General features: G+C 44.4%; 1 protein-coding gene across 8 annotated transcripts; it reads right to left on the bottom strand.

Annotated features, from left to right (window-relative positions):
- Positions 1-230: 230 nt before the first annotated feature.
- synj1 (synaptojanin 1) lies at positions 231-22,414 on the bottom strand. Of its 8 annotated transcripts, XM_076101142.1 has the most exons (32): positions 22,261-22,414; positions 21,164-21,320; positions 20,960-21,046; positions 20,227-20,494; positions 19,791-20,016; positions 18,909-18,992; positions 16,783-16,844; positions 15,216-15,312; positions 14,775-14,950; positions 14,611-14,692; positions 14,359-14,511; positions 12,912-13,077; positions 11,835-12,026; positions 11,213-11,297; positions 10,691-10,831; positions 10,401-10,593; positions 10,153-10,311; positions 9,868-10,024; positions 9,568-9,694; positions 9,200-9,412; positions 9,039-9,117; positions 8,762-8,927; positions 8,489-8,668; positions 8,298-8,336; positions 7,894-8,016; positions 6,918-6,965; positions 6,157-6,198; positions 5,376-5,428; positions 5,082-5,271; positions 4,646-4,968; positions 4,335-4,358; positions 3,620-3,757 (listed from the first exon to the last, which is right to left on the bottom strand). In XM_076101142.1, the coding sequence occupies exons 2-31, from the start codon at positions 21,285-21,287 to the stop codon at positions 4,338-4,340; spliced, it is 4,056 nt and encodes a 1,351-aa protein (XP_075957257.1). In that variant the 5' UTR covers positions 21,288-21,320; positions 22,261-22,414; the 3' UTR covers positions 3,620-3,757; positions 4,335-4,337. The 8 variants fall into 8 exon arrangements, with proteins under 8 accessions (XP_075957250.1, XP_075957252.1, XP_075957251.1 ...); XM_076101135.1 differs by lacking the exon at positions 4,335-4,358 and having other exon boundaries at positions 231-3,757; positions 22,261-22,413; XM_076101137.1 differs by lacking the exons at positions 4,335-4,358; positions 6,918-6,965 and having other exon boundaries at positions 231-3,757; positions 22,261-22,413.
- Between the last annotated feature and the right edge of the window lie 110 nt (positions 22,415-22,524).

The following is a 22,524-nucleotide window of genomic DNA, read 5'->3' as shown; positions in this document are numbered from 1 at the left end:
TTTAAGAATTTCATAGGTTGAAAATGGCTCAACACGCTATCTGCTGTTTTAAATCAGCCCTGAAACTTGCAGGACCAAAGTTAATGTTTACATCCTCTAATCAGAGGCCATCGGACGTCACTGAGCAACTCCTGCCTCACACAACTGAGTTTTGAATAGAGCTATATGTTGTTTACTTGTTTATGTGCAATAAGGTCACAGCCTGCAGTCAGAGAAGACAAACGTCACCATTCAGGGTCAACTTACATTTATTTTTGCATACATACAACACAAACTGCTTCATACATAAATGTGCAATGAGCTTCGCACTTAAAATATGGAACGTTGGATATTAACATGAATTGCAGTTTTCATGTTTTGTCTTTAATACATACAAGAATATGTTCAACAACAACAGACTCTTTATTTACTATGGATTATAACCATAAAAAGGAGACACCAACCTCACGAAAAAAGGAGCAATATGTTTCCTATAAAATCTCATCTTGAACATGACGGGACACAAAGCGCTGGCTAGTTACCTACCGTTAATGCAGATACATGACCTACTGCACACACGTGGAAAACACAATGAATGCCTCAGAGATGACATTTAAGCAAAGGCAACCTGATACACTTGCTTACATAGATAGCCGATGCTTTCAGTGCAGTGAACAAATATAATTCCTATTGTGTTTAAACAAAGGGCAGAAGCATTAGTTAGCTCGTATTATTTCTGTTTTATCCTCCATTGTCAACATTGACACTGACATCTCAACAGCAGCCAAAGAGTGAAATAACGTAGTACAGGAAAATAAAAAATACTGACACATCACCTCTGACAACATAACAAACACGCCTCATGAATGGTCACAAATAATCAGCGAGGCTCCGTAACAACTACGCTCGACTGGAGGGAAAGCGGCTATGGGCTCGATATCACAGTTGGACCTGCAAACTGCCGAGAAGAGTTTGGCACCCGACACTCAAATCACACTACTGTCTGGAATGTGGGCCACGCTGCGCCTGGGAAGAACACAGCACACAGTCCACTGGAAATGAAAGTGTGGTGATGCGTTGGTTACAGTGTAGTCGAGTCTGTACAGTCCGTTAGTGTTGCTATGGTGGGAATTGTCACACACAGGTGGTGGGTGCTTTGTGGTAAAAGTCCTTTGTCTTTTATTGTTTAAGATGTTTGCATACAGTGAGGTCACTCCACAGCCCCGGGGCAAGCTGGAGATCGGAAATACAGTTACAACCATTTTTGAAAGAATACAGTGGCTGTTGGTTCAAAACCTGTAAGCAAATACACGGTGTGCACTTAAATGAGAAGACTTCCTCGGGGAAAAGCTCTGATATTCTACTCTTAACTATGTACACACACACTCACACACACACATCCAAACACAAACACAGTCAAACACGACAACAGACGATATGCACCTCAAACACAACACATCACTTCTCACCACAGTCAACAATAGATTATTTAGAGTAATTGTTTGTAGAAATTAAAAAACATGGCTTTTGCAAGAAACAAAAGTTGAATAAAAATAAAATAAAAGTGCCCTCTTATTATTATTATTATTATGCATGGCACACCTGCGTCGTACTTAACAGCAGTATACACGCGCCACTGATCTGATCCTACACTAGTGTGGTTCAATGCTTCGGGTCGTCTCTTTAATCCGCAGGTTCTCATTTCTGTCACTCAGCAAGAACACAACCAAGAGCAGCCTGTCGGTGCATCAGTTACATTGTGCAAATCCCTGATGCGGCCATCACAAACACACACACACACACACACACACACACACACATTGAGTCCTATCCATGTTGAAAACATACATATATACATAATCACTATGTATAGGCTTTGATATAGCGCTACAAAATATACTCAGCTAAGCGTAACAGCCCGTTGACAAAGAGCGACGACTGAATAGAGCGAGAACAAAATGACATCGGTGTTGCGGCAGTGAACAGTTAGACCGACTATGACGCGGACTTGTGGCATTCTGGTTCACCACGTGGTGTCAGCAAGGAGGCGATGACGAAACCCAGTGCAACATAAAAGTACATTCATGATAAAAGCAAGCTCTTAACACCTCAGACACAAAAGAACAGAACAAAACAAACTCTATGGTTGGGAGCAAATGGAAAAAAAAAAAACTGCAGTGCATAACCTTCTACTACAAGTACACTGAGAAGGTAGAAGATTACCCGCTACTCTGAGAATCCCGCTCCGATGTACAGATTAGTCAGAAGGGTGGATATGAGCCGCAGCGTAGCTAACGCTGAAGCTGCGCGGCCGCACACAAACCTCTCGATATTGCACACGGTAAACACATGATTTGTGCGTATTGATGTACTTTATACATAACACTATACCGTAGACACAGGCACATGTTTGCTGCCACGATTAAAAATAAACAGAACAATTCATATTAAAATAAATGGTAACATCAGGGAGCAAGCAAACATCTCTGTGGTCGAGTTTAGAACACACTTTTAGGGCCCGTGCTGCTCGAGACGTAAATCGTTTCCTGGGATTCAGACGTGGATTGGTCTATACTTTCTTTAAATATCGTCTCTTTTGTACATACACACACATATACACATTTATCATAGATCTATACATATCTGGATATGCCCTTTACATATTAAGAGTGAGCCTGTCTTTCTGTTCCCTCCCTGGGGAAGAAGCAGTCGTCGCTGGGTCCCTCGGGGGGGGGGGGGGGGGGGGGGGTTACTGTTTACGGTTCTACTTGGGACAGGGAGGACGGAGAGTTGGGAGTACCAACGGGGCTGAGGATAACCAGTCGGGCTCGGAGTCGGGACAGGGAGGACGGAGAGTTGGGAACACCGACGGGACCGAGGATAACCAGTCGGGCTCGGAGTCAAACAGAGAGCTCGAGGGCTGAGTTTGGGCCACTAGGGAACTGGACGGGAAGACGGGGGCCTGTGGCGTTTTGGTCGGAGGTTGAAATTCCAAATCATCATCAAAAGTGACCCAGCGCTGGGTCGGTTTGCCTCCCGGGGGAGGCGGCTGGCGACGAGGTGCGAGGACAGGCGGAATGGAGGAGGCTGGCGCCAGGGGCAAGGAGGGGACAGGAGACGGGGCAAGGGGGAGCAGAGGAGGAGGTGGAGAAGGAAAAGTGGATGACGGACCGAACAGGGACGTGGTCCTCTGGAGCTGGAAGGCGGGCGCAGCAGTAGCGGCTGCGGCTGCTGTCGGAGCGGGGTTGGGGATGAGTGGTGGAGTAAAAGCAGACATGGTCCTCTGAATGTTTGGCGTCGGGGCGGGACGATGGACGCTGAAGTCCGGCGTGAGCGAGCGGTACTGCTGTTGTTGCGGCAGCGAGCCTGTGAAGGGATTGGTGCTGCTCGGTCGGGCTGGAAGCGGGTCAGTCAGGAGGGGGCCAGGGGAGGCCCCGCGCAGCGTCTCCTGCGAGCGGCTACGAGACGGGACCGGAGGGGGCGGCAGCAGGGAGGAGGCGAACGGCGACGGGGTGGAAAGCGAGGAGGACGACGACGAGTTGAGCACCTGCGGGTCCGACAGAGCGGAGGGCTGGAGGGAGAAGGATGAAGGGAGGGTGCTGGCGGACGAAGACGTGGGAACGGAGGGGGGGGCACGCAGGGAGGAGCCTCGGGTCAGAGACTGGGTGGTGTGCCAGGAGGAGGACGAAGAGGAGGAGGAGAGGAGATCAGAAGCAAGTGTGTCGAAGGGGTCGGGCTTCCATTGTGCTTCTCTTTGGATTCCATTCAGTCCATTGGTCTGAGGAGGAACAGAGACATCCAGTCAGCTGTCACAACAAATGCTGTGTGAAAATATGAACCATGGAGCTGATTTGTTGCGAACTTCTTTCTTTAGCTCAGATCAAAGTTTAAAGATATCCATTGAAAACAAACAGTTACATATTACTGATCTATGTATCACATACAATCACCAACTCTAACACAAATTAATTAAATAATACAAATTAAACAAAATATAAAATTAAATGAGGATGTCATTGCATATGTGCTCAGTCACCTGAACCACAGAGAGCAGATATGAAAGGACTAGTGAGGGGGGGGGGGGGGGGGGAATGGCCAACAACTAAACATCACATTTTTTTCACGTTGTTTATGGTTTGATATGTTGACCGACAAAACAGAAGACAAGGAATGCTTTGGTTAAAATATCTTCTTTGAGAAGACGTAAAAAAGGGAAGAAAAATTGGTCACAAAATGAAAGAGAGAGAGAGAGAGAGAGAGGTTACTGGGTGCAACGTATGAGAGGTAATAACGTCAGAGCAGAGGACTGTTGTGCTATGGAGGATGAGACAAAGAGGTGGTTTAATATAAAGTACCTGTCACCCTGAGGGCTTCTCCAGCTTGTGAGAGAGAGACAAATGTATCAGAGAGACAAAAGCAGGAAGAACGACAGACAAACTAAGCTCAAAGGAGCAGAAAGAAGCTATTGTTGCAGTCTTCGCCTCCAACACTTGTCATAAATAGCATACAATATCTTGTCTAATGAGAAGAATCTGAGAACCTGTCCTACATTATTTAACGACATTCAAGGAGAGAAATCAGTGTGCTCAATAGATAATTATAATAGCGTTTGTTCAGTTGCAGAAATTCGGATTTAAGATTAATTAAAAAGGAAGTTGGCACGAACCTGCGCAGCTGGGGCCGTCTCAGATTTGGCGGCGTCGGGTGGCAGAGTGTGAGAGGAGCGTGAACGTGGCGGGGGCTTAGGAGAGGCTAGACCTTGTGGAGAGCCAACAGCAGGGGGGGCAGCAGCAGCAGCAGGGGGGGGTCCTGCTTTAGGAGCTTGCTGTGGCTGGAGCGGAGCTGAGATTGTGGGCTGCATGGGTGCTTGGAGTTGGGACTGAACTGTCGGGGCAGCTGGTTGGGGCTGCATGGGCGGCTGCATGGGTGATGGGACCTGGGGTCTGGCTGCAGGGGGCTCTGCAGGAAGAGGAGCCGAGGGAGGGGGACCTGGGCGAGGAAACGGGGACAAGTTCAGGCTTAAATCGTATCACATTAATAACATCCTCGTGTTGGTAATCTAGTATAACGCTGTATAATCTGTAAAAAACACATTTCCTTACCCAGAGGCAGGTCGGTCGGCTTGACCTGGCCACTGGCCACAGGACGTGGGGCTCCAGGGTGGGTGTCTGGGATGGGCCGAGGGGCCCCAGGATGCACCTCTGGGATGGGTCTGGGTGCTCCAGGGTGAGAGAGAGGTGGTGGGCGAGACTGAGGGGGCATACTGATCACCCCTGCTCGAGGAGGGATATTCTGGGGGACAAAGGAAAGGGAAAAGAGAATAGAGAGAAATTAACAAATTTGGTAAAAATGAGTAAAAGACAAACTTTATGAATGTTTCGAGTTTGTAAACTCACGGGTCTCGGAGCACCTCCAGGTCCAGGAGCTCCCACTGCTACCTGGCCTCGAGCTGGAAGGGTTAAGAAAGACAAACCGTTTACATCAGCAAATATCGTACTATTCTGTATTCATCATGTGGGCTGTGCTCCCTAGGGAGAGATGTAAGGAACAGTGGGAGGAGCGTTTAGGGAGGTGTGAGGTTTAATGGAAACAATGACGGTAACTTTTAGTAGTCTTAGTACAAAACCAAGTTACACACGAGTGCACTGCAAACACACCCCAACAAACTCCCCGTGGCTGACTTAATTAATAATGATGAGTCATTCCTGAGCTGCAGGAGGTCTGGAGGAGAGGCAGGCCTGGTTCTGTGAGCCAACTGCTTATCGCACAGCTCACACACACAGACACACCTTTTCTTTCACTATTCTCGTGTTCCCACGAGACTTGGAGGTCTGCTTCTGTTTAATACTTCACTGTACAGTCACCAAACGCAAGTCAACCCAGCTAATCACGCACATCCTCAATGTGACACAGGGACTCAGCTATCCACACACACACACACACATCATACAAATGGTCACGTGAAGACAGGCCAAGTCACAAATTGGCTAAGCAACCGAACCCTTCCCTCCACCCTGGGACAGGCTTATTTTGTGTCAATGTATAAATACATAACACAGGATTTACAGTAGACAGACAGGGGATAATGCTCGTATCACCCCCAGCAAGTACAAGAAAACTACCCACAAAGACGAGCGTTCACGGGACAAATGCTACGTCATGCTTCGTGGCACTCACCTGTAGCTGCTTCTGGCCGAGGGAGAGCGGGGCTTTTTGGTCCTTTTTTTTTTTTGCAGCACAAAAGGAAACCAAACCACATTAGTGTTATACACAAAGTGGAATACCGGTCGAAGGAAGCAAGCGTTCCCAATGACAACCCTTTACAAGAAGCACTAGGAATAGCGAACGCCAGTAGTAATGCAGCAGAGCAGGGAAGTCTGAGACGCTGCGAGTCTGAATATCTTACCCGCCTCAGAAGGAATTCCCCACTAATCAGAGGATTACTGAAGCCGAGCTGACTTTAAGACCTTTTGGACCAAAAGGGATTTTCCTTTAACTCACGATATCTCCTCAGTTACGGAAAGACCGCGGTCACCAAATCATTATTTGTTTCGGTCGTAATGATGCAGACGTGAGGTATCCAGTTCCCTAATATGTGCAGACATTTCAGTCAGACGGTCTCCTGCATGACTCCTGATTATAATGGAATTAAAGTTAAATTAAATTAGTATGATGCATATCCTTCCTATTACTTAGATTAAAAAACATAGGAACATGCCTTTTTTCATTTGCCGCTTACTTTGCACTTAAATTAGCCAAACAACAGGCTACCTACCAAGCACATCTCTCCTGCACACATACAAAAGACTTAAGATGGCCTCTAATGATGAAGAATTGCTAAAAGGTGAATCATCAATGTCCAAAAGGAGCATTGATGACTGGGCGTAAGACTACTAGGACCAGCTAATATTTAAAAGACACGCCGCCTGGACAGTTACCTTCACTGCCTCTCCTACCAAACAGTGGGTTGGGCCATTCGCCACAGTCTTCAAGTCAAAGAGGGGAAAAGAGTATTTCAATATGAAAAAATACATCATGACTTACCAGCTACTCCCACGCAAAAAATAAACCTAGGACAATGTCTAAGCTAATTAATAACCACACTTTTACAGGACTCACAAATATACCACAGAGGAGAATATTATTGTAAAGAATTTACATTCACCAAAACCACATATTCAGGGGAATGATTGTGATGATGCACAAGAAGCACGGCATTTTGAACTTGACCCAAATGGTCAATCAGCACTCGAAAAAAAAAACCTTAATCTAGGAGTTGTTGTCTTAATTAAAACATGACTCAGCAACTCCGTGGCCTATTTCCACTTCACTTTTTAATCTGGAATGGATTTGGGTGGACGTTTGTGGCAACATGTCGTGTTTCAACGAGTTGAAAAGCTGAAGCTAAACACGAGGACAGCCCAGTGTTTGAGGGTTTGTGTCGTGTTGATGCTTCAGTGAATGAATACACTTTGTTTCTGCATCACACAATCATCCAAAAACTAACTATGCTGAACTGAAATGAGCATTGGAACTGACGACAGCCTCCTGATGCATTGTGCCTCTCCGTGTGTAGCATCAGATGGAACATAGCAGCCACTACTTTAAATGCTTCAGCCCTGTAAGCATATAGACACACAGTTCAATGCTCATCACTTTACCTGCAGAGCCCTTTCTAACTGGCAGAGGGCTCATGCCTCCTTCAGGAACGAGGCGAAGAAGTGGGACAAAGGTGACAATGTTAACACCTGGATTAAGTATCTCGTGCTGTATCGTGCTGAAAAATTAAATATTTACTCTTCCAATGTGTGATTGTATTTGGTTGCTCTGACTGAAGCTCTGCTACCGTGACTAAAATGTCAGAACGTTGATGCTTTAATTAGCTGAAGACGAGGCTCAAGTGTGATGCTTTACCTGAAGGTGGTGGTGGGCGTTGAGGAGGTGCTGGGCGGGCTGGGGGGGCGTGGGGACGAGGGGGGGGCGGGCGTTTGGGCTCTGAAGATGTGGGGGCACCAGGCTGGAAGTCCACAGGAGGCCCTAGAAGGAAAACAAAAGAGAAATCTAAAGATTGTGCTTTCACCGAGGAATATATATCAAGCCATGAGCCCTAGTTTTCTGAAAGTCTAATAGACAAACAACTCATCCTACAATTTGTTCCACAGCTGTGATTCAGTGTTGACCAAAGAAAAGGAGGAAGCCAACACTGCACACATTTGAATACCACACCATGAAGCACGTTTCAGAAGGAAACAAGTCGTTTACTGGAAGACACACTACACGCCCTCTAACACTAAACATCATCACGCACTACATTTTACCTGGAATGTCTCTCCTCAGTGATGATGGGCTTAACTCGTCTTCAGGGCATCACAAACAGAACAGAATTATAGTTTATAGACTGGAGACTGGAGCCTGGGCTGATTCATGGACGGTACTTTTAGCAACCTGATTCCAGGTGTGTGTCAAGATGCACGTTATATATATATATATATATATATTCAGTATATACCTTGTGATGGGCGAGAGGGTTGACCTCGAGCAGACCTGCTGGGGGCGACAGGCTCCCCCTGGGTGGGGGAGTGACAGGGACTACTGCGGGGGGAGGGGAAAGGGGAGGATAGAGGGCCGGTGCCTGCTCCAGGCTGAAGGTGCTGGGGAAGGATCTCCTCCACCTCCTCGTCCACATCACCTGGTTATTAAAGGCAGGAATTCATAAACATTGTATAAATAAACTGAGGTTTCTGAAGACAAGGATTGGGATTGATTGGCTGTCATCCCTCACCTTCCATATCATAATCATCGTCGCCCATGTCCGTGTCCTCGGCAAGCAGGGTGGAGCTGGCCGAGGTGGGGATGCTCCCACAGATTCTCTCCACACTCATCTCCTCCTCCAGACTCTTGATCCAGCCCGAACTCTTCAGACGGATGTCAATCAGTTTGCCGAGGACCTACGATGTAAACCAAGAGCCACAGACAATAGACTAGTTACCAGGTACACAGTTGACTTATGGAGCATTTGTATAGCTTAGAAGTAATGAACACAATCAGCGATGACTTACAGTGGAAGCGCTGAGAGAAAGCGCAGCAAGAGCAGAGTAACCTTCCAGGAAAGTCACCCACATCTTCTCCTCAACAAACCTGCACAAACAAGGACTTTGTCAATGCAGTCCCACCGTCTGAAGGCGATACGTGTCCGTCTGTGTCGGGCTTTCAAGCTCACCTGATGAGGATGACCTCTCCGAATTGAGAAAACTTGTCCAGCAGCTCGTCTATGAGAGCATCGTCAAAGTAGTCGTCGGGGCCGGAGGAGCAGAGGGACACCAGGATGGTGCCGTCCGGAGGCCCCTGCAGGGCGATGACTTCTTTGTAGACCTGGTGCCGCGCATCCGGGTCCACCTCCAGGATGTCCACGTCTATTATCGACACCACGGGCCTAAAGAAAGACGGGAGACGTTGAGGAAGGCGATGTTTGATTAAAGAGAAATTAAATATATTCGTTTACAACATTGTTATATTTCACTTTGAGAAGGAAATGCAGCAAATGACACTGTTGTGGTGAAACTCTAACAGATCTATCTTGTTATTTACCTGTGGTCGGAGGTCTTAAGCTCAGCCCTGCCATAGTACTTCAGAGTGCCTGCGCTCCAGGGGTTATCTGGATCGTCGTCATTCTCCCCGGATGTAGAAGCTGCTCCAACTACATTCATCTCCCCAGCTGCAAAACATGCACAGATGCATATAAAATACCCCTTTGTAACCTTTCCCAATTAAGACAAAAGCCAGATGTCAGTGGGGTTTTTGTCCAGTGGAGAAGGGGCTTAGGTGTAGAACATATTTTTGCCATTGTTTTAACTTTGTCTGTGTTGGTTCGATTTATCTGCACCTTACCTGTTTTATCAAAGTTCCACTTCCTCCTCTTCCAGAGTATGCGGTCCGTCCAGGCTGGTGTGCGGCACTTCTCACTGGTGTCATAATCTTCTGAGAAGAGGTCATACTTATAGGTGGGCGCAAAATCCAACTTCCCCTCGATAAAACCTCGGAACACCTGTTGAAGAAGTTTCTGCATTAGTACGCGCGATAAAAAAAGGCTCGATGTTGCGGTACACCGTTTTCTGTTGAGAGGAAGTGAAAGTTATTAGTGTTGTAAACATGCACGTGTGCTGCAGGTCCTACCGAACCAGCATTCTTCTGGTCCAGCAACTGGTCCCCAGCTGTCAAGGCTTCCCAGTTTTGCTGTTTGATTAGCTCTTTCACTTCTTCGTTGGGCAGGCTGATCCGATAGTTAAAGTCTCCACACCAGAAGACGTAGTCATGCGAGTACAGCAGACGACCCTGGGCAAGGACAAGACGAATGCGGTTACCCTTAAGTAATGCAGAAACGTGTTTGAGGAATCACTTGCTGATGTCATGTTTTGTTTTACCATGGGGAAGGTGAGCCTGCGTGTGATCTCACTGTAGTCGTCATTCCTCTCCTTGACCTGTGACTGGCCAGCAGCAAAGTGGGAGCAGACGAAGCAGATGCTGGTGGTATGGAAGAGCAGGCGGATGGCCACACCTCCTTTGTTGCCTGTAGCCCCGCCCATCCCGGTTTTGACAGTATCTACAGCAACATCCCTGAGAGAAACATATCGAATGCAAACAGTTACATTTGCTACAATAACCGTGCGGTATGACTCGACGCGTCTCTCGTGGCAATGCGCACAGTTCCTACCTGATGAAGGGCGCGTGCTGTGGGCGGATGAAGACGAACAGACACACTCCCACCAGCTGCTCTGAAGCCAGCAGCACATACTTGTGGTCCCGCGATATGTTTTTTTGTAGCTCAGCTGCCCATAGTTTCTGGTTTGTAGTGCTGAGACAAAAACAGAAATATGTGTCATAATGCAGAAAAAGAGGAGAAAAAACCACCGCACAAAGAATAAAAAAAGGTGATCACAAAAAAGAGAAGTTACTAAATCTTCTTTGTCCGTCCTCAAGATATAAAACCAAAATAATGAACATAATATCAGCCTTGTCAACTCAGGCCTAAGCATCCTTTTTCAGGATTTTATTTCTACTATATATGAACTGTTCATACCATTTAGAATGTAATTAACACAGTTAAATATTTCATAATATTTATTTTTTACAGTGATACTAGCGAGCTAAAGAGAAAGATGTATAGAGCACAGAGACACTTCTTCTTCTATGGCCCATTGGTAAAAACAGACCGGCTGGAATCTTGCACACATACCTCGCACTGACAATATTGCCAGCATTTAGCTCAACCATTTCCTCAAAACCGATGGCGAAGATATCTATGGGGTTTGCTTTGCTGTCTGTAAAGAGAAAGAATACACAATGTTCAACACATGTCTGATAACAATGATTATTATATATCCACCTAGCAAATGCTCAGTTTGAACAATGTCAACTGTTGTTGATCATTTAGCTCCCTGGACCTCATGAAGTAAATATAGATATAATGCAGTGACTTCCTGAAGTCTTGCCTTTAGTGTTCAGCAACCAGCAGAGAAAGTTACTGCACTGTGCCAAGAAATAGTCTGGCCCATAACCCTCCTTTAAACCGGAGATCTAACATGCTGGTAGCCATATATTGTTTCCTTCTGACAGAGCCAGGCTAATTATTTTGTGCTAAGCTAAGCTAACCGGCTGCTGTCTATAGCTTTATATATATATTGTACAAACACGGTATTGTTCTTTTTTAATTTTCAGGAAGAAAGTGAATTACCATACTTCCCAAAATGTCAAACTATTCCTTTCAGCAAATTAACAAAAGAGCAGCCCTAAAAACACATAACCTCCAGACATGACATTTACCACCAGTGAGTGCAGAGGAACAAACACCGACATACCCTGGAACTCAGGATGCCCCGCCTTCTTTGGAGCATCCAACAGCCAGTCGTTGAGCGTCTGGTTGCGGAAAGCAATGCTGCGAAACTGTTTACCCCCGTTGACATTCCAGGTGCCGGTGCACACCCGGATCTGCTTGGGCCGTGTGTATTTATGGTAGTTCTGACACATTCCCAGCAATACTCTCGGGGAGGCTGTAAAGGGGAGGAAAGTAGGATTAGAGTGTAAAATGGTTGAGTACGTGTGTCTGCAGGAAAGGAAGGCATACAGGGGAAACAAAACTAAAATCTAAATCAAAACCAATGGGAGAACATCCAAATACAACTGAGGAAGACTGAAACAATGTCCTAAACCATGGGTCACGGGATAAAGGACACAAACCAGTTGAAGTACAGATGACAATCAAATCATCAACTTTGGTAATTGGTCATTTCTGTCTTTAAATTTCCACTCAAGGTAATGTTCAATTTCATTGCAAAATTCTGCATTCTTTTAATCACTATTGCAAAGGCCTGATGATGTGCGACAGACAGAGTTGAACCACTACCAAAAATGAATGAACAATAATGAGCAGCAAACACAAATGATAGGACAACTATGTGGGATGAAGAGATCCGTCCACTGCGGGCAGTCTGGCAGTTACTATACCTGATTGTAAGACGGGCTCAGTGACTAAGATTGTGAGCAAGGGGGGGGGGGGGGGGGGGGAGAGAGGGGAGAGAAGGGCGGGTTAACCAGTGCTTTAACAGATAATTCTGGCAGAGCAGTCGGTCAGCATTAATCTAACGGGGACAGAGAGCTGACACTTGGAGATTACGCTCGCAGACCAACCCTTCTATCGTGCAGAGAAGCTTCTGGCTAACAGGGCTACAACAGATACGGGTCCAAACTCAGCCAAAATATGTAAACAACTCCTCCACTTGGGAGCAGAAGAGAAGATTTTCTTAAAATGACAAAATATAGATGCTTGCAATACGGAGCAAAAACTTGCATTTGTAACACTATTCATTTGTACATTTTAGGGAAGATGTGATCTGTTGACTCAATAAAGTAATATATCATATGTTGTAAAGAATTACCATAAAGACTGGAAGTGGTGAGCAAGGCCCGAGCCTTGTCGGCCAAATCGCTGTTGAGCGTGGAGCCCAGCCTCAGGATGTCTATCGCCTCCTGCTTAGAACTGTCAAAGAAGTTGTTCTGGATGGTCCTGGTCACAGAACGAGCGCCATCTTTTAGCTTTCCCACCTACAAACAGCCACAAAAAAAGAAAGAAAAGTTATTAGCTATACTCTCACTGTGTGAAAAAAAAAAAAAAAAAAAAAAAAAAAAAAAGAAAAGTTCGTACTTTCCACTCCAACCATGGAAGAGAAGAAAAGGAGGAACACATGAGACGGATCCAAGTCATTGTTGACGAACCGGGAAGAATCAAAACTTCACTGATTGATGTGCAACATGCCACATGGTGATCATTATTATTGATTCCTCCAAGTTCATCCAATCAAGACAGCAGATGTAACCAGATAATGTAGGCGACAATAGAAGATGATACTGTAGTGAAAAAACGTTTTATTTTTTTAGCTTATTTCTGTGGATCAGTAGAGAGCTCCATGGAGCGTTCCAGAGTTGCCAGGTCAAGACAGTATGCATCACACGTATACCTCAAGGGGAATAAAATCAAGTTTTTCTGTTTTTTTTTTTTTTTTTAAATAAAAGAGGTCCCAACTATCCCATCCTCCACCATCATCATTTAACCCACAGACACTGAAACCAACAACGCCCCAGAAATGGACCCACAGCTCAAAAACGACATCGACTGCCTTGTTCACTTACCACAGAGGTAGAGAGGTCCAGAGGACAGCAGAAAGAGATATCACACAAGAGTTTAGAAACTGAAGCACACAGTTCTACACACAGAGGAGATCCACTCTGTCACTGCATGCACAACTAGGCATTGTTTTAAGTGCCATCTATGGTTTAAGATCACATTCCAAAAGGTAACACTTTAAATCCCCAGTTCAGTTGAATTTGAGGGTCACAATTTGTGCCATTTCTTTAAGTAGATATTTATTTAACGGGGCAAAACTTTGATGTACTTGGAAATCTTGCCTTAGCTAAAGCTTTATTTTTCTTTTCAGTTGGAATAGTCTTCATCACGTGTAAGTGTTTATCAAGATTGTCTATTCCAGAGTAGCTAATTAAATATCCACCCTTTTTTCTTTTATCCATTTTGCTTCATGAGAAGACAAATATAAACCAAATAACTAAACATATAACCGATTCAATACTACGGTTTGCTCAATTTGCTTTTATCAAATGCTGTCATTCACTTCTTCATGTCCCCAGCCAGGATCAACAATTTGGTGGACGTTGGCCGAGCTGTACCATAAAGTGCTAAAATGAATCAAATCTGACAAAACCATTAAAATCCTACATCAAGTGCAGCTATGATAACCTGCTGTCTCTTAATAATCAGGAAACTGTGAACTTGTATTTTTTGTGTGTATTTGGTGCGTCTCTTCCGTGTACCTTGGCCTTGCCATCCAGGGCACCAGTGCCCGCGTAGATCTTACTGACGGAGTCTCCGTTGGCAGACCACATGGTCCTAAAGACCTCCTGGAACCTGGCCACCAGCTGGGGTTTCTCTGTCAGACTCATGTCCTCCAGCTGCTTGGGCAGCATCTGGTGAGGAACGGGGGCGTTTAGACTATGAGCGTCAACATTAAAAACAATGGACTTTGACTATCTTATAACAATAGAAGAGCATACTGTGACTATTACCTCAAGGGCAAAGAAGGCCTGCACACTGTTGGTTCTATCCAAACAGTCCAGGCAGTTGGTCCTAATGGTCCCACCCTGAGTCCTAAAAAGACACAATGTTCTAACGTTAAGGATCAATAACAAACATTGCATTGACTACTACTTACTCCATGTTAATTCCTCACCTCACGATGCCCGTCTCTGCAGAGTAGTAGAAGAACCCGCACTCTTCTGTGAACTTGTTGAGGTAGGGTTTGAGGACACTGTGGAGTTTGTCCGCTTTGCCCCCCTTCACATTTTGATGGTAGTCAAAGTTCACCATCTTCACTGCTGAAGCATGCTCTGATGCCTTCAGGTGACTCTGAGAGAGGAAGAAGACTTATTTACAGAAACTTTAACTGAATTCTGAAATGTTGTCCACACCTGAGGACACAACATTTCTGGATATGACAACCAGGAAGTGCCTTTAATATTAATCAATGAAATGCAGCCTCAAGGTACAGTAATTGGGATACTAATATGTTTTGATGCACACTATTTGCTGCCAGTTGTTCTTTGTCAGAAGTATCAGATAAATGTCTTTTAGTACATGTCAGTGTGAAGGGAAGGAGGACGGCTGCTCTCACCTGAAAAGCTTTGCTGAGCATGTGTTCCCCTTCCTTACTCCCAAGCAGGTTGATGATCACCTGTTTACCATACAACCTCCGCAGTGTAGTAAAGTGTCTGGACAACAAATATACAAATCACATAATAATAAGCATCCATAAAGGTCTCAAATTACATCACAGACTAATAGTGCATACATGCTAACATTTATCGTAACACATTAAAGTCTCCATGCTGGGTACCAATGCTTAAGCTTCATAATTACACACAATGAATGCTGCAGCCCCGATGTATATATCAACAATGGCAAGAAATGTTGATTTTTGGAGTCAGCAGGGAAATATTATGGTCAAAAGTCTTTTTGCTTATTTGTATTTCAATGCATCTTTCTTCAGCTTTGACATTTGCTCGCTAAAATAGGAACTACAACTACAACTACGTATATGAAGGGGATTCATCCAAAGATGCACTTCGGTAGGGATGTGTTTTTCGCAGAAGATGTTTTAAAGACTGGAGGGACAAAGGGAGGGACACTTAAATAACGGCGGGCCTCTGAACAAACTGCTTCAACACATAAATAGAAATAGATGGAGCGGATAGCAGACCGAGGCTACTGTTCGTGTTTATAAAAAGATGTTCTTGTTAGCTTTGTACTATCTCAGGAATTTCAACACAGAAATCTTGTCACTGCAGAAACTGACGAGATAGAACAACAGATGGATGAGTCACAAGTCCGGAGAGATACTGAGAAAGACTAGAAGCATTGCCAAATACTTGGTGTGAAGAAATGACTAATTTGTTTCAAAATATAACTGGTGTACCATCTGACGTGCTTGCCTCGACATGTTCAGGATACTGAAAAGCAAGGGGGGGGGGGGGGGGGATTATGTTGATATCTGGGCTCAGTCAATCCTCACAAGTCCACGATATCGAGAACTGAAAGACGGTGGACTTCACAGAAAATCTTTACAGACTTCCATTTTTTTGTTATCAGACTGACGGCTTCGTGAGCGTAGTTGTGTTGTGGTATTTGCAAACACTGACCCACTCTCTGTAAAGAAACTAGAGAAATGTTGAGTTTGTTGGTTTTAGATAAAAAAATGGGGATGATTCCAATTTAGGAGGCACATATTTGTCACTGGCCACCTGGTGTCTACAATTCACTGCCAGTTAAGACAAGATGAGTAACCAAAGACCCAATCCAACGCTTTTTCTCTCCCCAACAGCCAGAGCTGATTTTCAAAGGATACAGTTACTGGGATAAAATGAGAGAATAGTCTCTGGATCTAAACTATATAAATATAAAACAGGGGTTGATCAAGGACTACTAATGTGTCCTTTCGGTTCCCTTCAATAAACCGGCCTCTGAGGACACACTTCAATTAACAAGTTCTCCTCTCAGAGTCCGGAGAGCTGTTCTCTGTTGCACCTCGGGCGGTGACTGCAGGAGACAAAGTATTAATGCGTCTCCTCTGCTCCTCAGAGCGATGGTAATCTGTTGAAGGCCAGATAAAGCAGCTGGAGACTGCTACACATTATTAACATGCATGTACACACACACACACACACAGTGCGCTGAACATTTACCTTTCGAATGCTGGTGCATTTGCCTCGAATCCCCTTGAGAGTTTGACACGATGAGAGCCGACCTGCAGGTCAGAGACAGCCAGAGGAGACAAAAGAAAAAAGACACAAGTCACGGTGTTCTTCTTCACTTCAAATCAAATCCTTAGAAAGGAAAGTTGCACACACACACACACACACACCCAACACACACACATACACATGTTGCAGATGACCAGAAAACCTGGTGGTAAAATTGGGTAAGCAATTTTGGATAACAGTGGAAACGAGACCTTCATGGTGGAAAAAAAAAAGATGGACAACAAGGCATAGGACCACAGAAACACAGGGTCAGCAAAAGATTTGTTCACACAAAGACACTGAGCAGCAGAGAGATCTTGTTGCCCGTCACCTTTATTCACCTCTTTTCCCAATTCCTCACTGCCTAAAACATTCCCAGCTTTTATTCATCTTCTTTTGCTTTCTAAAATATCTTCTCTCTCTGATCTAACGTCATCATCCCTCCTGCAGCATTCAGTCTCTGCCTCCTCTTTCTCCTACTGGTCACAAGCATCAGACGTGCATTCTGGGTCTAAACCAGTCAAAGAGTATTACCACTGCATTGGCATTATCTGCATGTGCCCGGCTTGGTTCCCGGCTTGGTTTTGGCATGCGATGATAAATATCTTTGCTCCATGCTGCTGCCATTTTGTCCCTCCTTGCTTCACTCTTTCTACTGTTGTGCATGTCTATGCTATGCATATTTAATAACTTCCTGAGATGGCATCTGAAAAGCACTCGAGTTACAGCTTAGACCAAAACCTCTTCTCATCTTAGTCCAACGCTACAGCAACAGATAACACCCGGAGGGAAATTTGTGAAATCAAGCACAATTAATGCACACAAAACATTTAAAGGTTACATATGTCATGACTATTAATCATAGACATTAGTCAACCAATTCATTAGATATTTGATTGATTGTACTTCTTAAAGTACAAAGCATATTTGTGAATATTATTGTGACGCCACATGCGATCATATTCCACTGATGCTTCTTTCCCCAAAACAACCATAAAATAATGATACACTAAGATTTTGTCATCAAGCAGGACTCTAATAGACTAAGCGGGGGAAACACTACCACTTTACTGATTAACATGTTTCATAGTAGGCTAGTTAACCACTAGTTCTAATGTAAACTAACTGTACCGAGATCAATAACTCTGCTTCTGGATCAAACTGAAACTACCCATCCTGCCCAGGGAATGAATCTCAGAGTAAGGAAAGGGGAGCGTAAGCCTACAAAGCCACAAGGGGAATAACAGCTAAAACAGTGCTTTTAAAAGCAGGAAGACTACAGTTCTGTCTGAAAACAACCCCGAGCCCACAGCCCTGTGTTTTGACCAAACTGTAGATAGGTAGAAAAATTTGCTACAGTTTCCTGAGGAATAACAGCAGCTTAAGTGAAAGGGAAGTGGTTAGGGGATGTTTTCAGACCAGGCTCTCACCTGAACAAAGAAGTCTGGGAGCTGAGGAAAACAGAAGAATACCCTTTACCAACCACTACATCTATCGTTAACCTCTCCCACGTCTGACCTAATCCACTAGTCTGTGCAATGTCAGGACAAGGGCCGGAGAATCCGAGTCATGTTGTTGAGTCATTGGCATTGCACAGAGAAAGCCCTATCTGCAGTATGAAAGCGCCAGCACCCGAAAGAGCCAAAAAAAACACCCCAAAACAAAAAGGTTGTACCAGGTGGGGGTTCTCATCCATCCTATTAGGGTGCCGATTCTCATTCAGGTGCAACCAAACACCCTTAATGGACTTTTTCTGAACACAGCATGGATACAATGTGTTAAAACTAGGATAAAGATACCCAGTGTAATTACAAGGAGACGTTTCATTCCCCACATATAGCCAAATACAGTGTATTTTTATTAAAGTGTTTTGTATTGTTCTGCAGGAGCTCCACATGGGCCTCATCAGAGTTCAGTGTTTACACTTACACTGTGCAATCAACTGGGACTGATTGAGCCTTATCTGCAACGGAAGCTTTAGGATTTTCAGATAATGTGGCTAAATATAAGTAAAACCTCACCGTCACGATTCGATGCTGGCTTTATAGGATAGATTTACTTTCCATTACCTGGATTCCTGGCTGTTCCCAGAACAGAGGAATGGACCCACGGATCTGTATGAAGGAGGAAACTTTGTCGTCCAGGAAAATAACCTGTTCAAAACAAGAGGAACGTTTGGTTCAGCTCATTAGCAAAACCTACAGCACCGTTACAGGAGGATTGAAAGAACAAAAATAAAACATAGTATATCCTTTATAAACTGTTAACTAACTAGAACGCTTGACAATACAATATAATCCAACACAAAAACCATGCAGCTACCGCCACACCTATGAAGCTTCTAATGTTTAATTTCTATTTAGACTTCTACAGAGACGTTGAATGACCTCTATGGTAGTTTTTGAGACAGTAAATATTGGTGTAGTTGTACTGCATTACACTGCATTTGAACTGTAGTAGTTCCAGTTATTCTGTCCAACGTACAGCTTCGCATTTGTTTGCTGAAACAGGAACTATAAAAAAACCAGACAATGCAAATCCAGTCATTTGCCACAATGAAGAGCCGGGAAGTAAGCTTGCATTTTCAAATATACAGTAAAAACAAAATACTGATTGGACTGATGTTAACTAGATATAGAAGTTGAAATATGGCAAAAGTAAAAGGCTTCAGACTTGTGCTGATATCATCACTAGCACCATGCTGCTGGTTTTCCTGTGAGGGTTTAATGTTACCTATGAATCTATAATTCATTTTGTTGAACAATATCATTCGACAGTGACGGCACGAAATACTCGAGCAATAATCGTCTCACCGCTAAGGCCGTACCAGGTTCTCTCCTCACCAGTCAATAGATAACCAGTGTTTAAACAGACTGTATGAACCAAGGCCATGTGACCATGCACACAGAGCATATAGAAACTGATTCAATGAAACTGTCAAAACCCGTCACCTGTTCGGTCTCCACAAAGTTGGCCACCTGTCCGTCGTCGTTTGTTCCGCGGACGTTGAATCGCGTGCCGGCCCGCTCCGAGCTGAGGCGGGAGAAGATGCAGGCCTTGGCCTGTTTGTGGCCCGCATAGATGGTCCTGACCTCCACACCGCCACACATCAGCCTCAACAGCCAGTCGTCACAGTTTACTCCGTAGTGTTTCAGGTGCAGGTGCAGAGATTGGTTCCTATTGAGTAATCAAGACACGACAGTAAACACACAAAACAAATTCAGTACGAGCAGTGAATTTAGTTGCAAAGTTGCAAATCACACATTCAGGAGAAACAATTTCAACCAGAAAGACTGTATTTAGTTCATATCCACTATTTCAGAGATTGTTAGAGCCAAACACATGCCTACTACTCTCTTTAGAACAGTAATCGTTTCATGCTTTTACCAAAAGAAGCGGTTATCTGTCGTGTCCTCTAGGATCCTGCGATGCGCATTGAGACTCAAGTCCATGCTGACACCAGTGGCAGACCAGGCAAAGTAGAAGTGTCCCGAGTTCAACACCTTTCGCACTTCAGCGATCCGGTCCTCGTCCGCTTGATCATTCTTCAGGGATATGAAATCCGTCTGTGTGACCCTGAAAACCTCAGAATCCTGCACCTTCCCCACAGAGCTGCATCCGGTCACAACCACCAGACAGTGGAGCATGGAGTCACCTGCAGAAGCAAGTGGAGTATGCCCAAAAAAAAAAAAAAAGAAAGGGACATGAGAATGAAAACAATTTTATATGATGAATTGTAAAGAAAAAGTTTAAACGCAAGCAGTACGTTAACAGATATGAAGCACTGCATTGAGAAAAGATACAATAAAACATTTGGCCTAACAGACTGGACAGGAAACAGTTAATTAAACTTCTTTAAAAAGGAAAATAACCAGCCAGTCAAATCTCAGCCATCTTTAAGACCGAGCTTCAATGTTTTACGCAGCTTTTTCCCCCTTGTTGTGATAACAAGAGCCTTCAAGGTCTGATGGAGGGCAGGAGAAAGCAGCTTAGAAGGAAGAAGCGACAGACCAATGAACCAAGAGGCCTTCGCAGCCACACTGGGGTCACAATCTGGCCTGTATCCAGGAAATGTCTGCAACGTGGAGCAATGAACAGAGACGATGCGGCCGCAGCTTACCCAGGTTTAAGCGGAGGACGCCCAAGATGCCATAGGCATCGAGAATCTTGGCATACGAGTTTTTAATGGCCTCCTTCTCTGCCGCCGCTGGAAGACAAACAGCAATTTAGGGGGAATAGTTGCTAGTGCCTGTGACTTAATCATAGTACAAAAATCACATCTAAAGCATCCGTCATTACAGTGCAATCAAACAGGATGGCTTACACAGGACGGCAACAGCCCCGGATTCAAACATGAGGCATTCTTCCCGGCTCCTGGTCTCCACTATGACACTGTAGGGAGGGGGGTCCAGCTTGTGGTAAATGCGATATCCCTTGCTGAAGGCCATTGTTGATCCAAGATGAAAAAACTACGTTATTACCTGGGAACCGAAACAAAGGAATGAATGAGGATATCAGATAAGAGACACTCGCAATCAAATGCAACATCTGTAATTCAATGGCTGGTAGAATGCATGACGGTGTATTGATTATTGATTAATATGTTACCTGTGATATGAGCATACCATAATAAATATCTATCTATCTATCTCCCTTGTTTTGTAGTGTTTGTGCAGCTAACGTTAGAACTGGACCAACAATGAAGAGCTTTCAAAAACGAAATAGAAATACTGTGAGTAATACAATTTTGGGGTTGAAATCTTTTACATTTTAATGTACATTAATGTACATCCTGCACATTATGGAAATGTATCGTATTATTAGGCAACATTACAAATTACGTGATACTGAAATCTTTCATTGGGAAATCAGTTCCCGGACATAGCTAAGGGCCCAAAACATATGGCAAACTAATCTTTTAAACACAATTTCGCTGGTGGCCCGGACATTATGAGCAGCACGGATACTGTGTACGATAACGTATAGGCCGGGGGACTGAAACATCATCCATCCTGACACGGGCAGTCACGACTTCATAATGCTGTGCAGCAGCCGAAGCTAACGCTAACGTTTCCCTGCACACGTAGCTTCATAGCTAGATTTAGTGACGAGAGAAACCAACTAACAAAACGTCAGTGGTAAAACTGATAAAACTGTCCTGCGCCTATCTAATGCTAGCTGATACCGTTAGCTAAGTTAGCTAAATTAATCACAGGGGTAGTAGCTATGATTCGCTATCTGACGATGTTTTGATGGTGGTACAACCTGCACGTCCGGGATGATAATCTCACATTTACTAATACGTTGACTGTTCATCATATAACGGTTAGGCGTGTGCATACGTTTGAATGTCAGCTCTATCTCACTATTGTACATTTAATTTAAAATGCATAGAGGAAGGGGGTGAGGATTTCGACTTACCGTCTGCCCCCGCCGGGTTGATATTCCGCTGTCACAACTAAATTCTTCCCGGTGTGTTGGCAAAATGGTACATTCCGACACTGGGCACGCCTACATCACGTTTCCGTAATACCTGAACTGGTACCGTGCGCTTTTGTACAAGGACAACGGAAGTAAAATATTAATAGTAAATATGTATACATACATGTATAATATAAAAATGTTCACGCTATATCCAGTGAACGTCCCTTGGGGGGAGTATTTCCAACACACGTTAATTTGCAA

The sequence above is a fragment of the Anarhichas minor genome, unplaced genomic scaffold (genome assembly GCF_050575085.1).
Source record: "Anarhichas minor isolate MPS153535 unplaced genomic scaffold, ASM5057508v1 ptg000027l, whole genome shotgun sequence".
NCBI lineage: Eukaryota > Metazoa > Chordata > Actinopteri > Perciformes > Anarhichadidae > Anarhichas > Anarhichas minor.
The sequence above is the reverse complement of the archived record's forward strand: the minus strand, read 5'-3'. Positions and strand labels throughout refer to the sequence as shown.

Coding starts and splice junctions, on each gene's coding strand:
- synj1 (XM_076101135.1), bottom strand. CDS start 21,287: ATGGCCTTCAGCAAGGGATATCGCATTTACCACAAGCTGGACCCCCCT. Junction 14,951..15,215: donor TGCTCAGCAAAGCTTTTCAG/GTGAGAGCAGCC, acceptor TTCCTCTCTCAG/AGTCACCTGAAGGCATCAGA. Junction 8,928..9,038: donor TTTCTCTCAGCGCTTCCACT/GTAAGTCATCGC, acceptor TTTACATCGTAG/GTCCTCGGCAAACTGATTGA.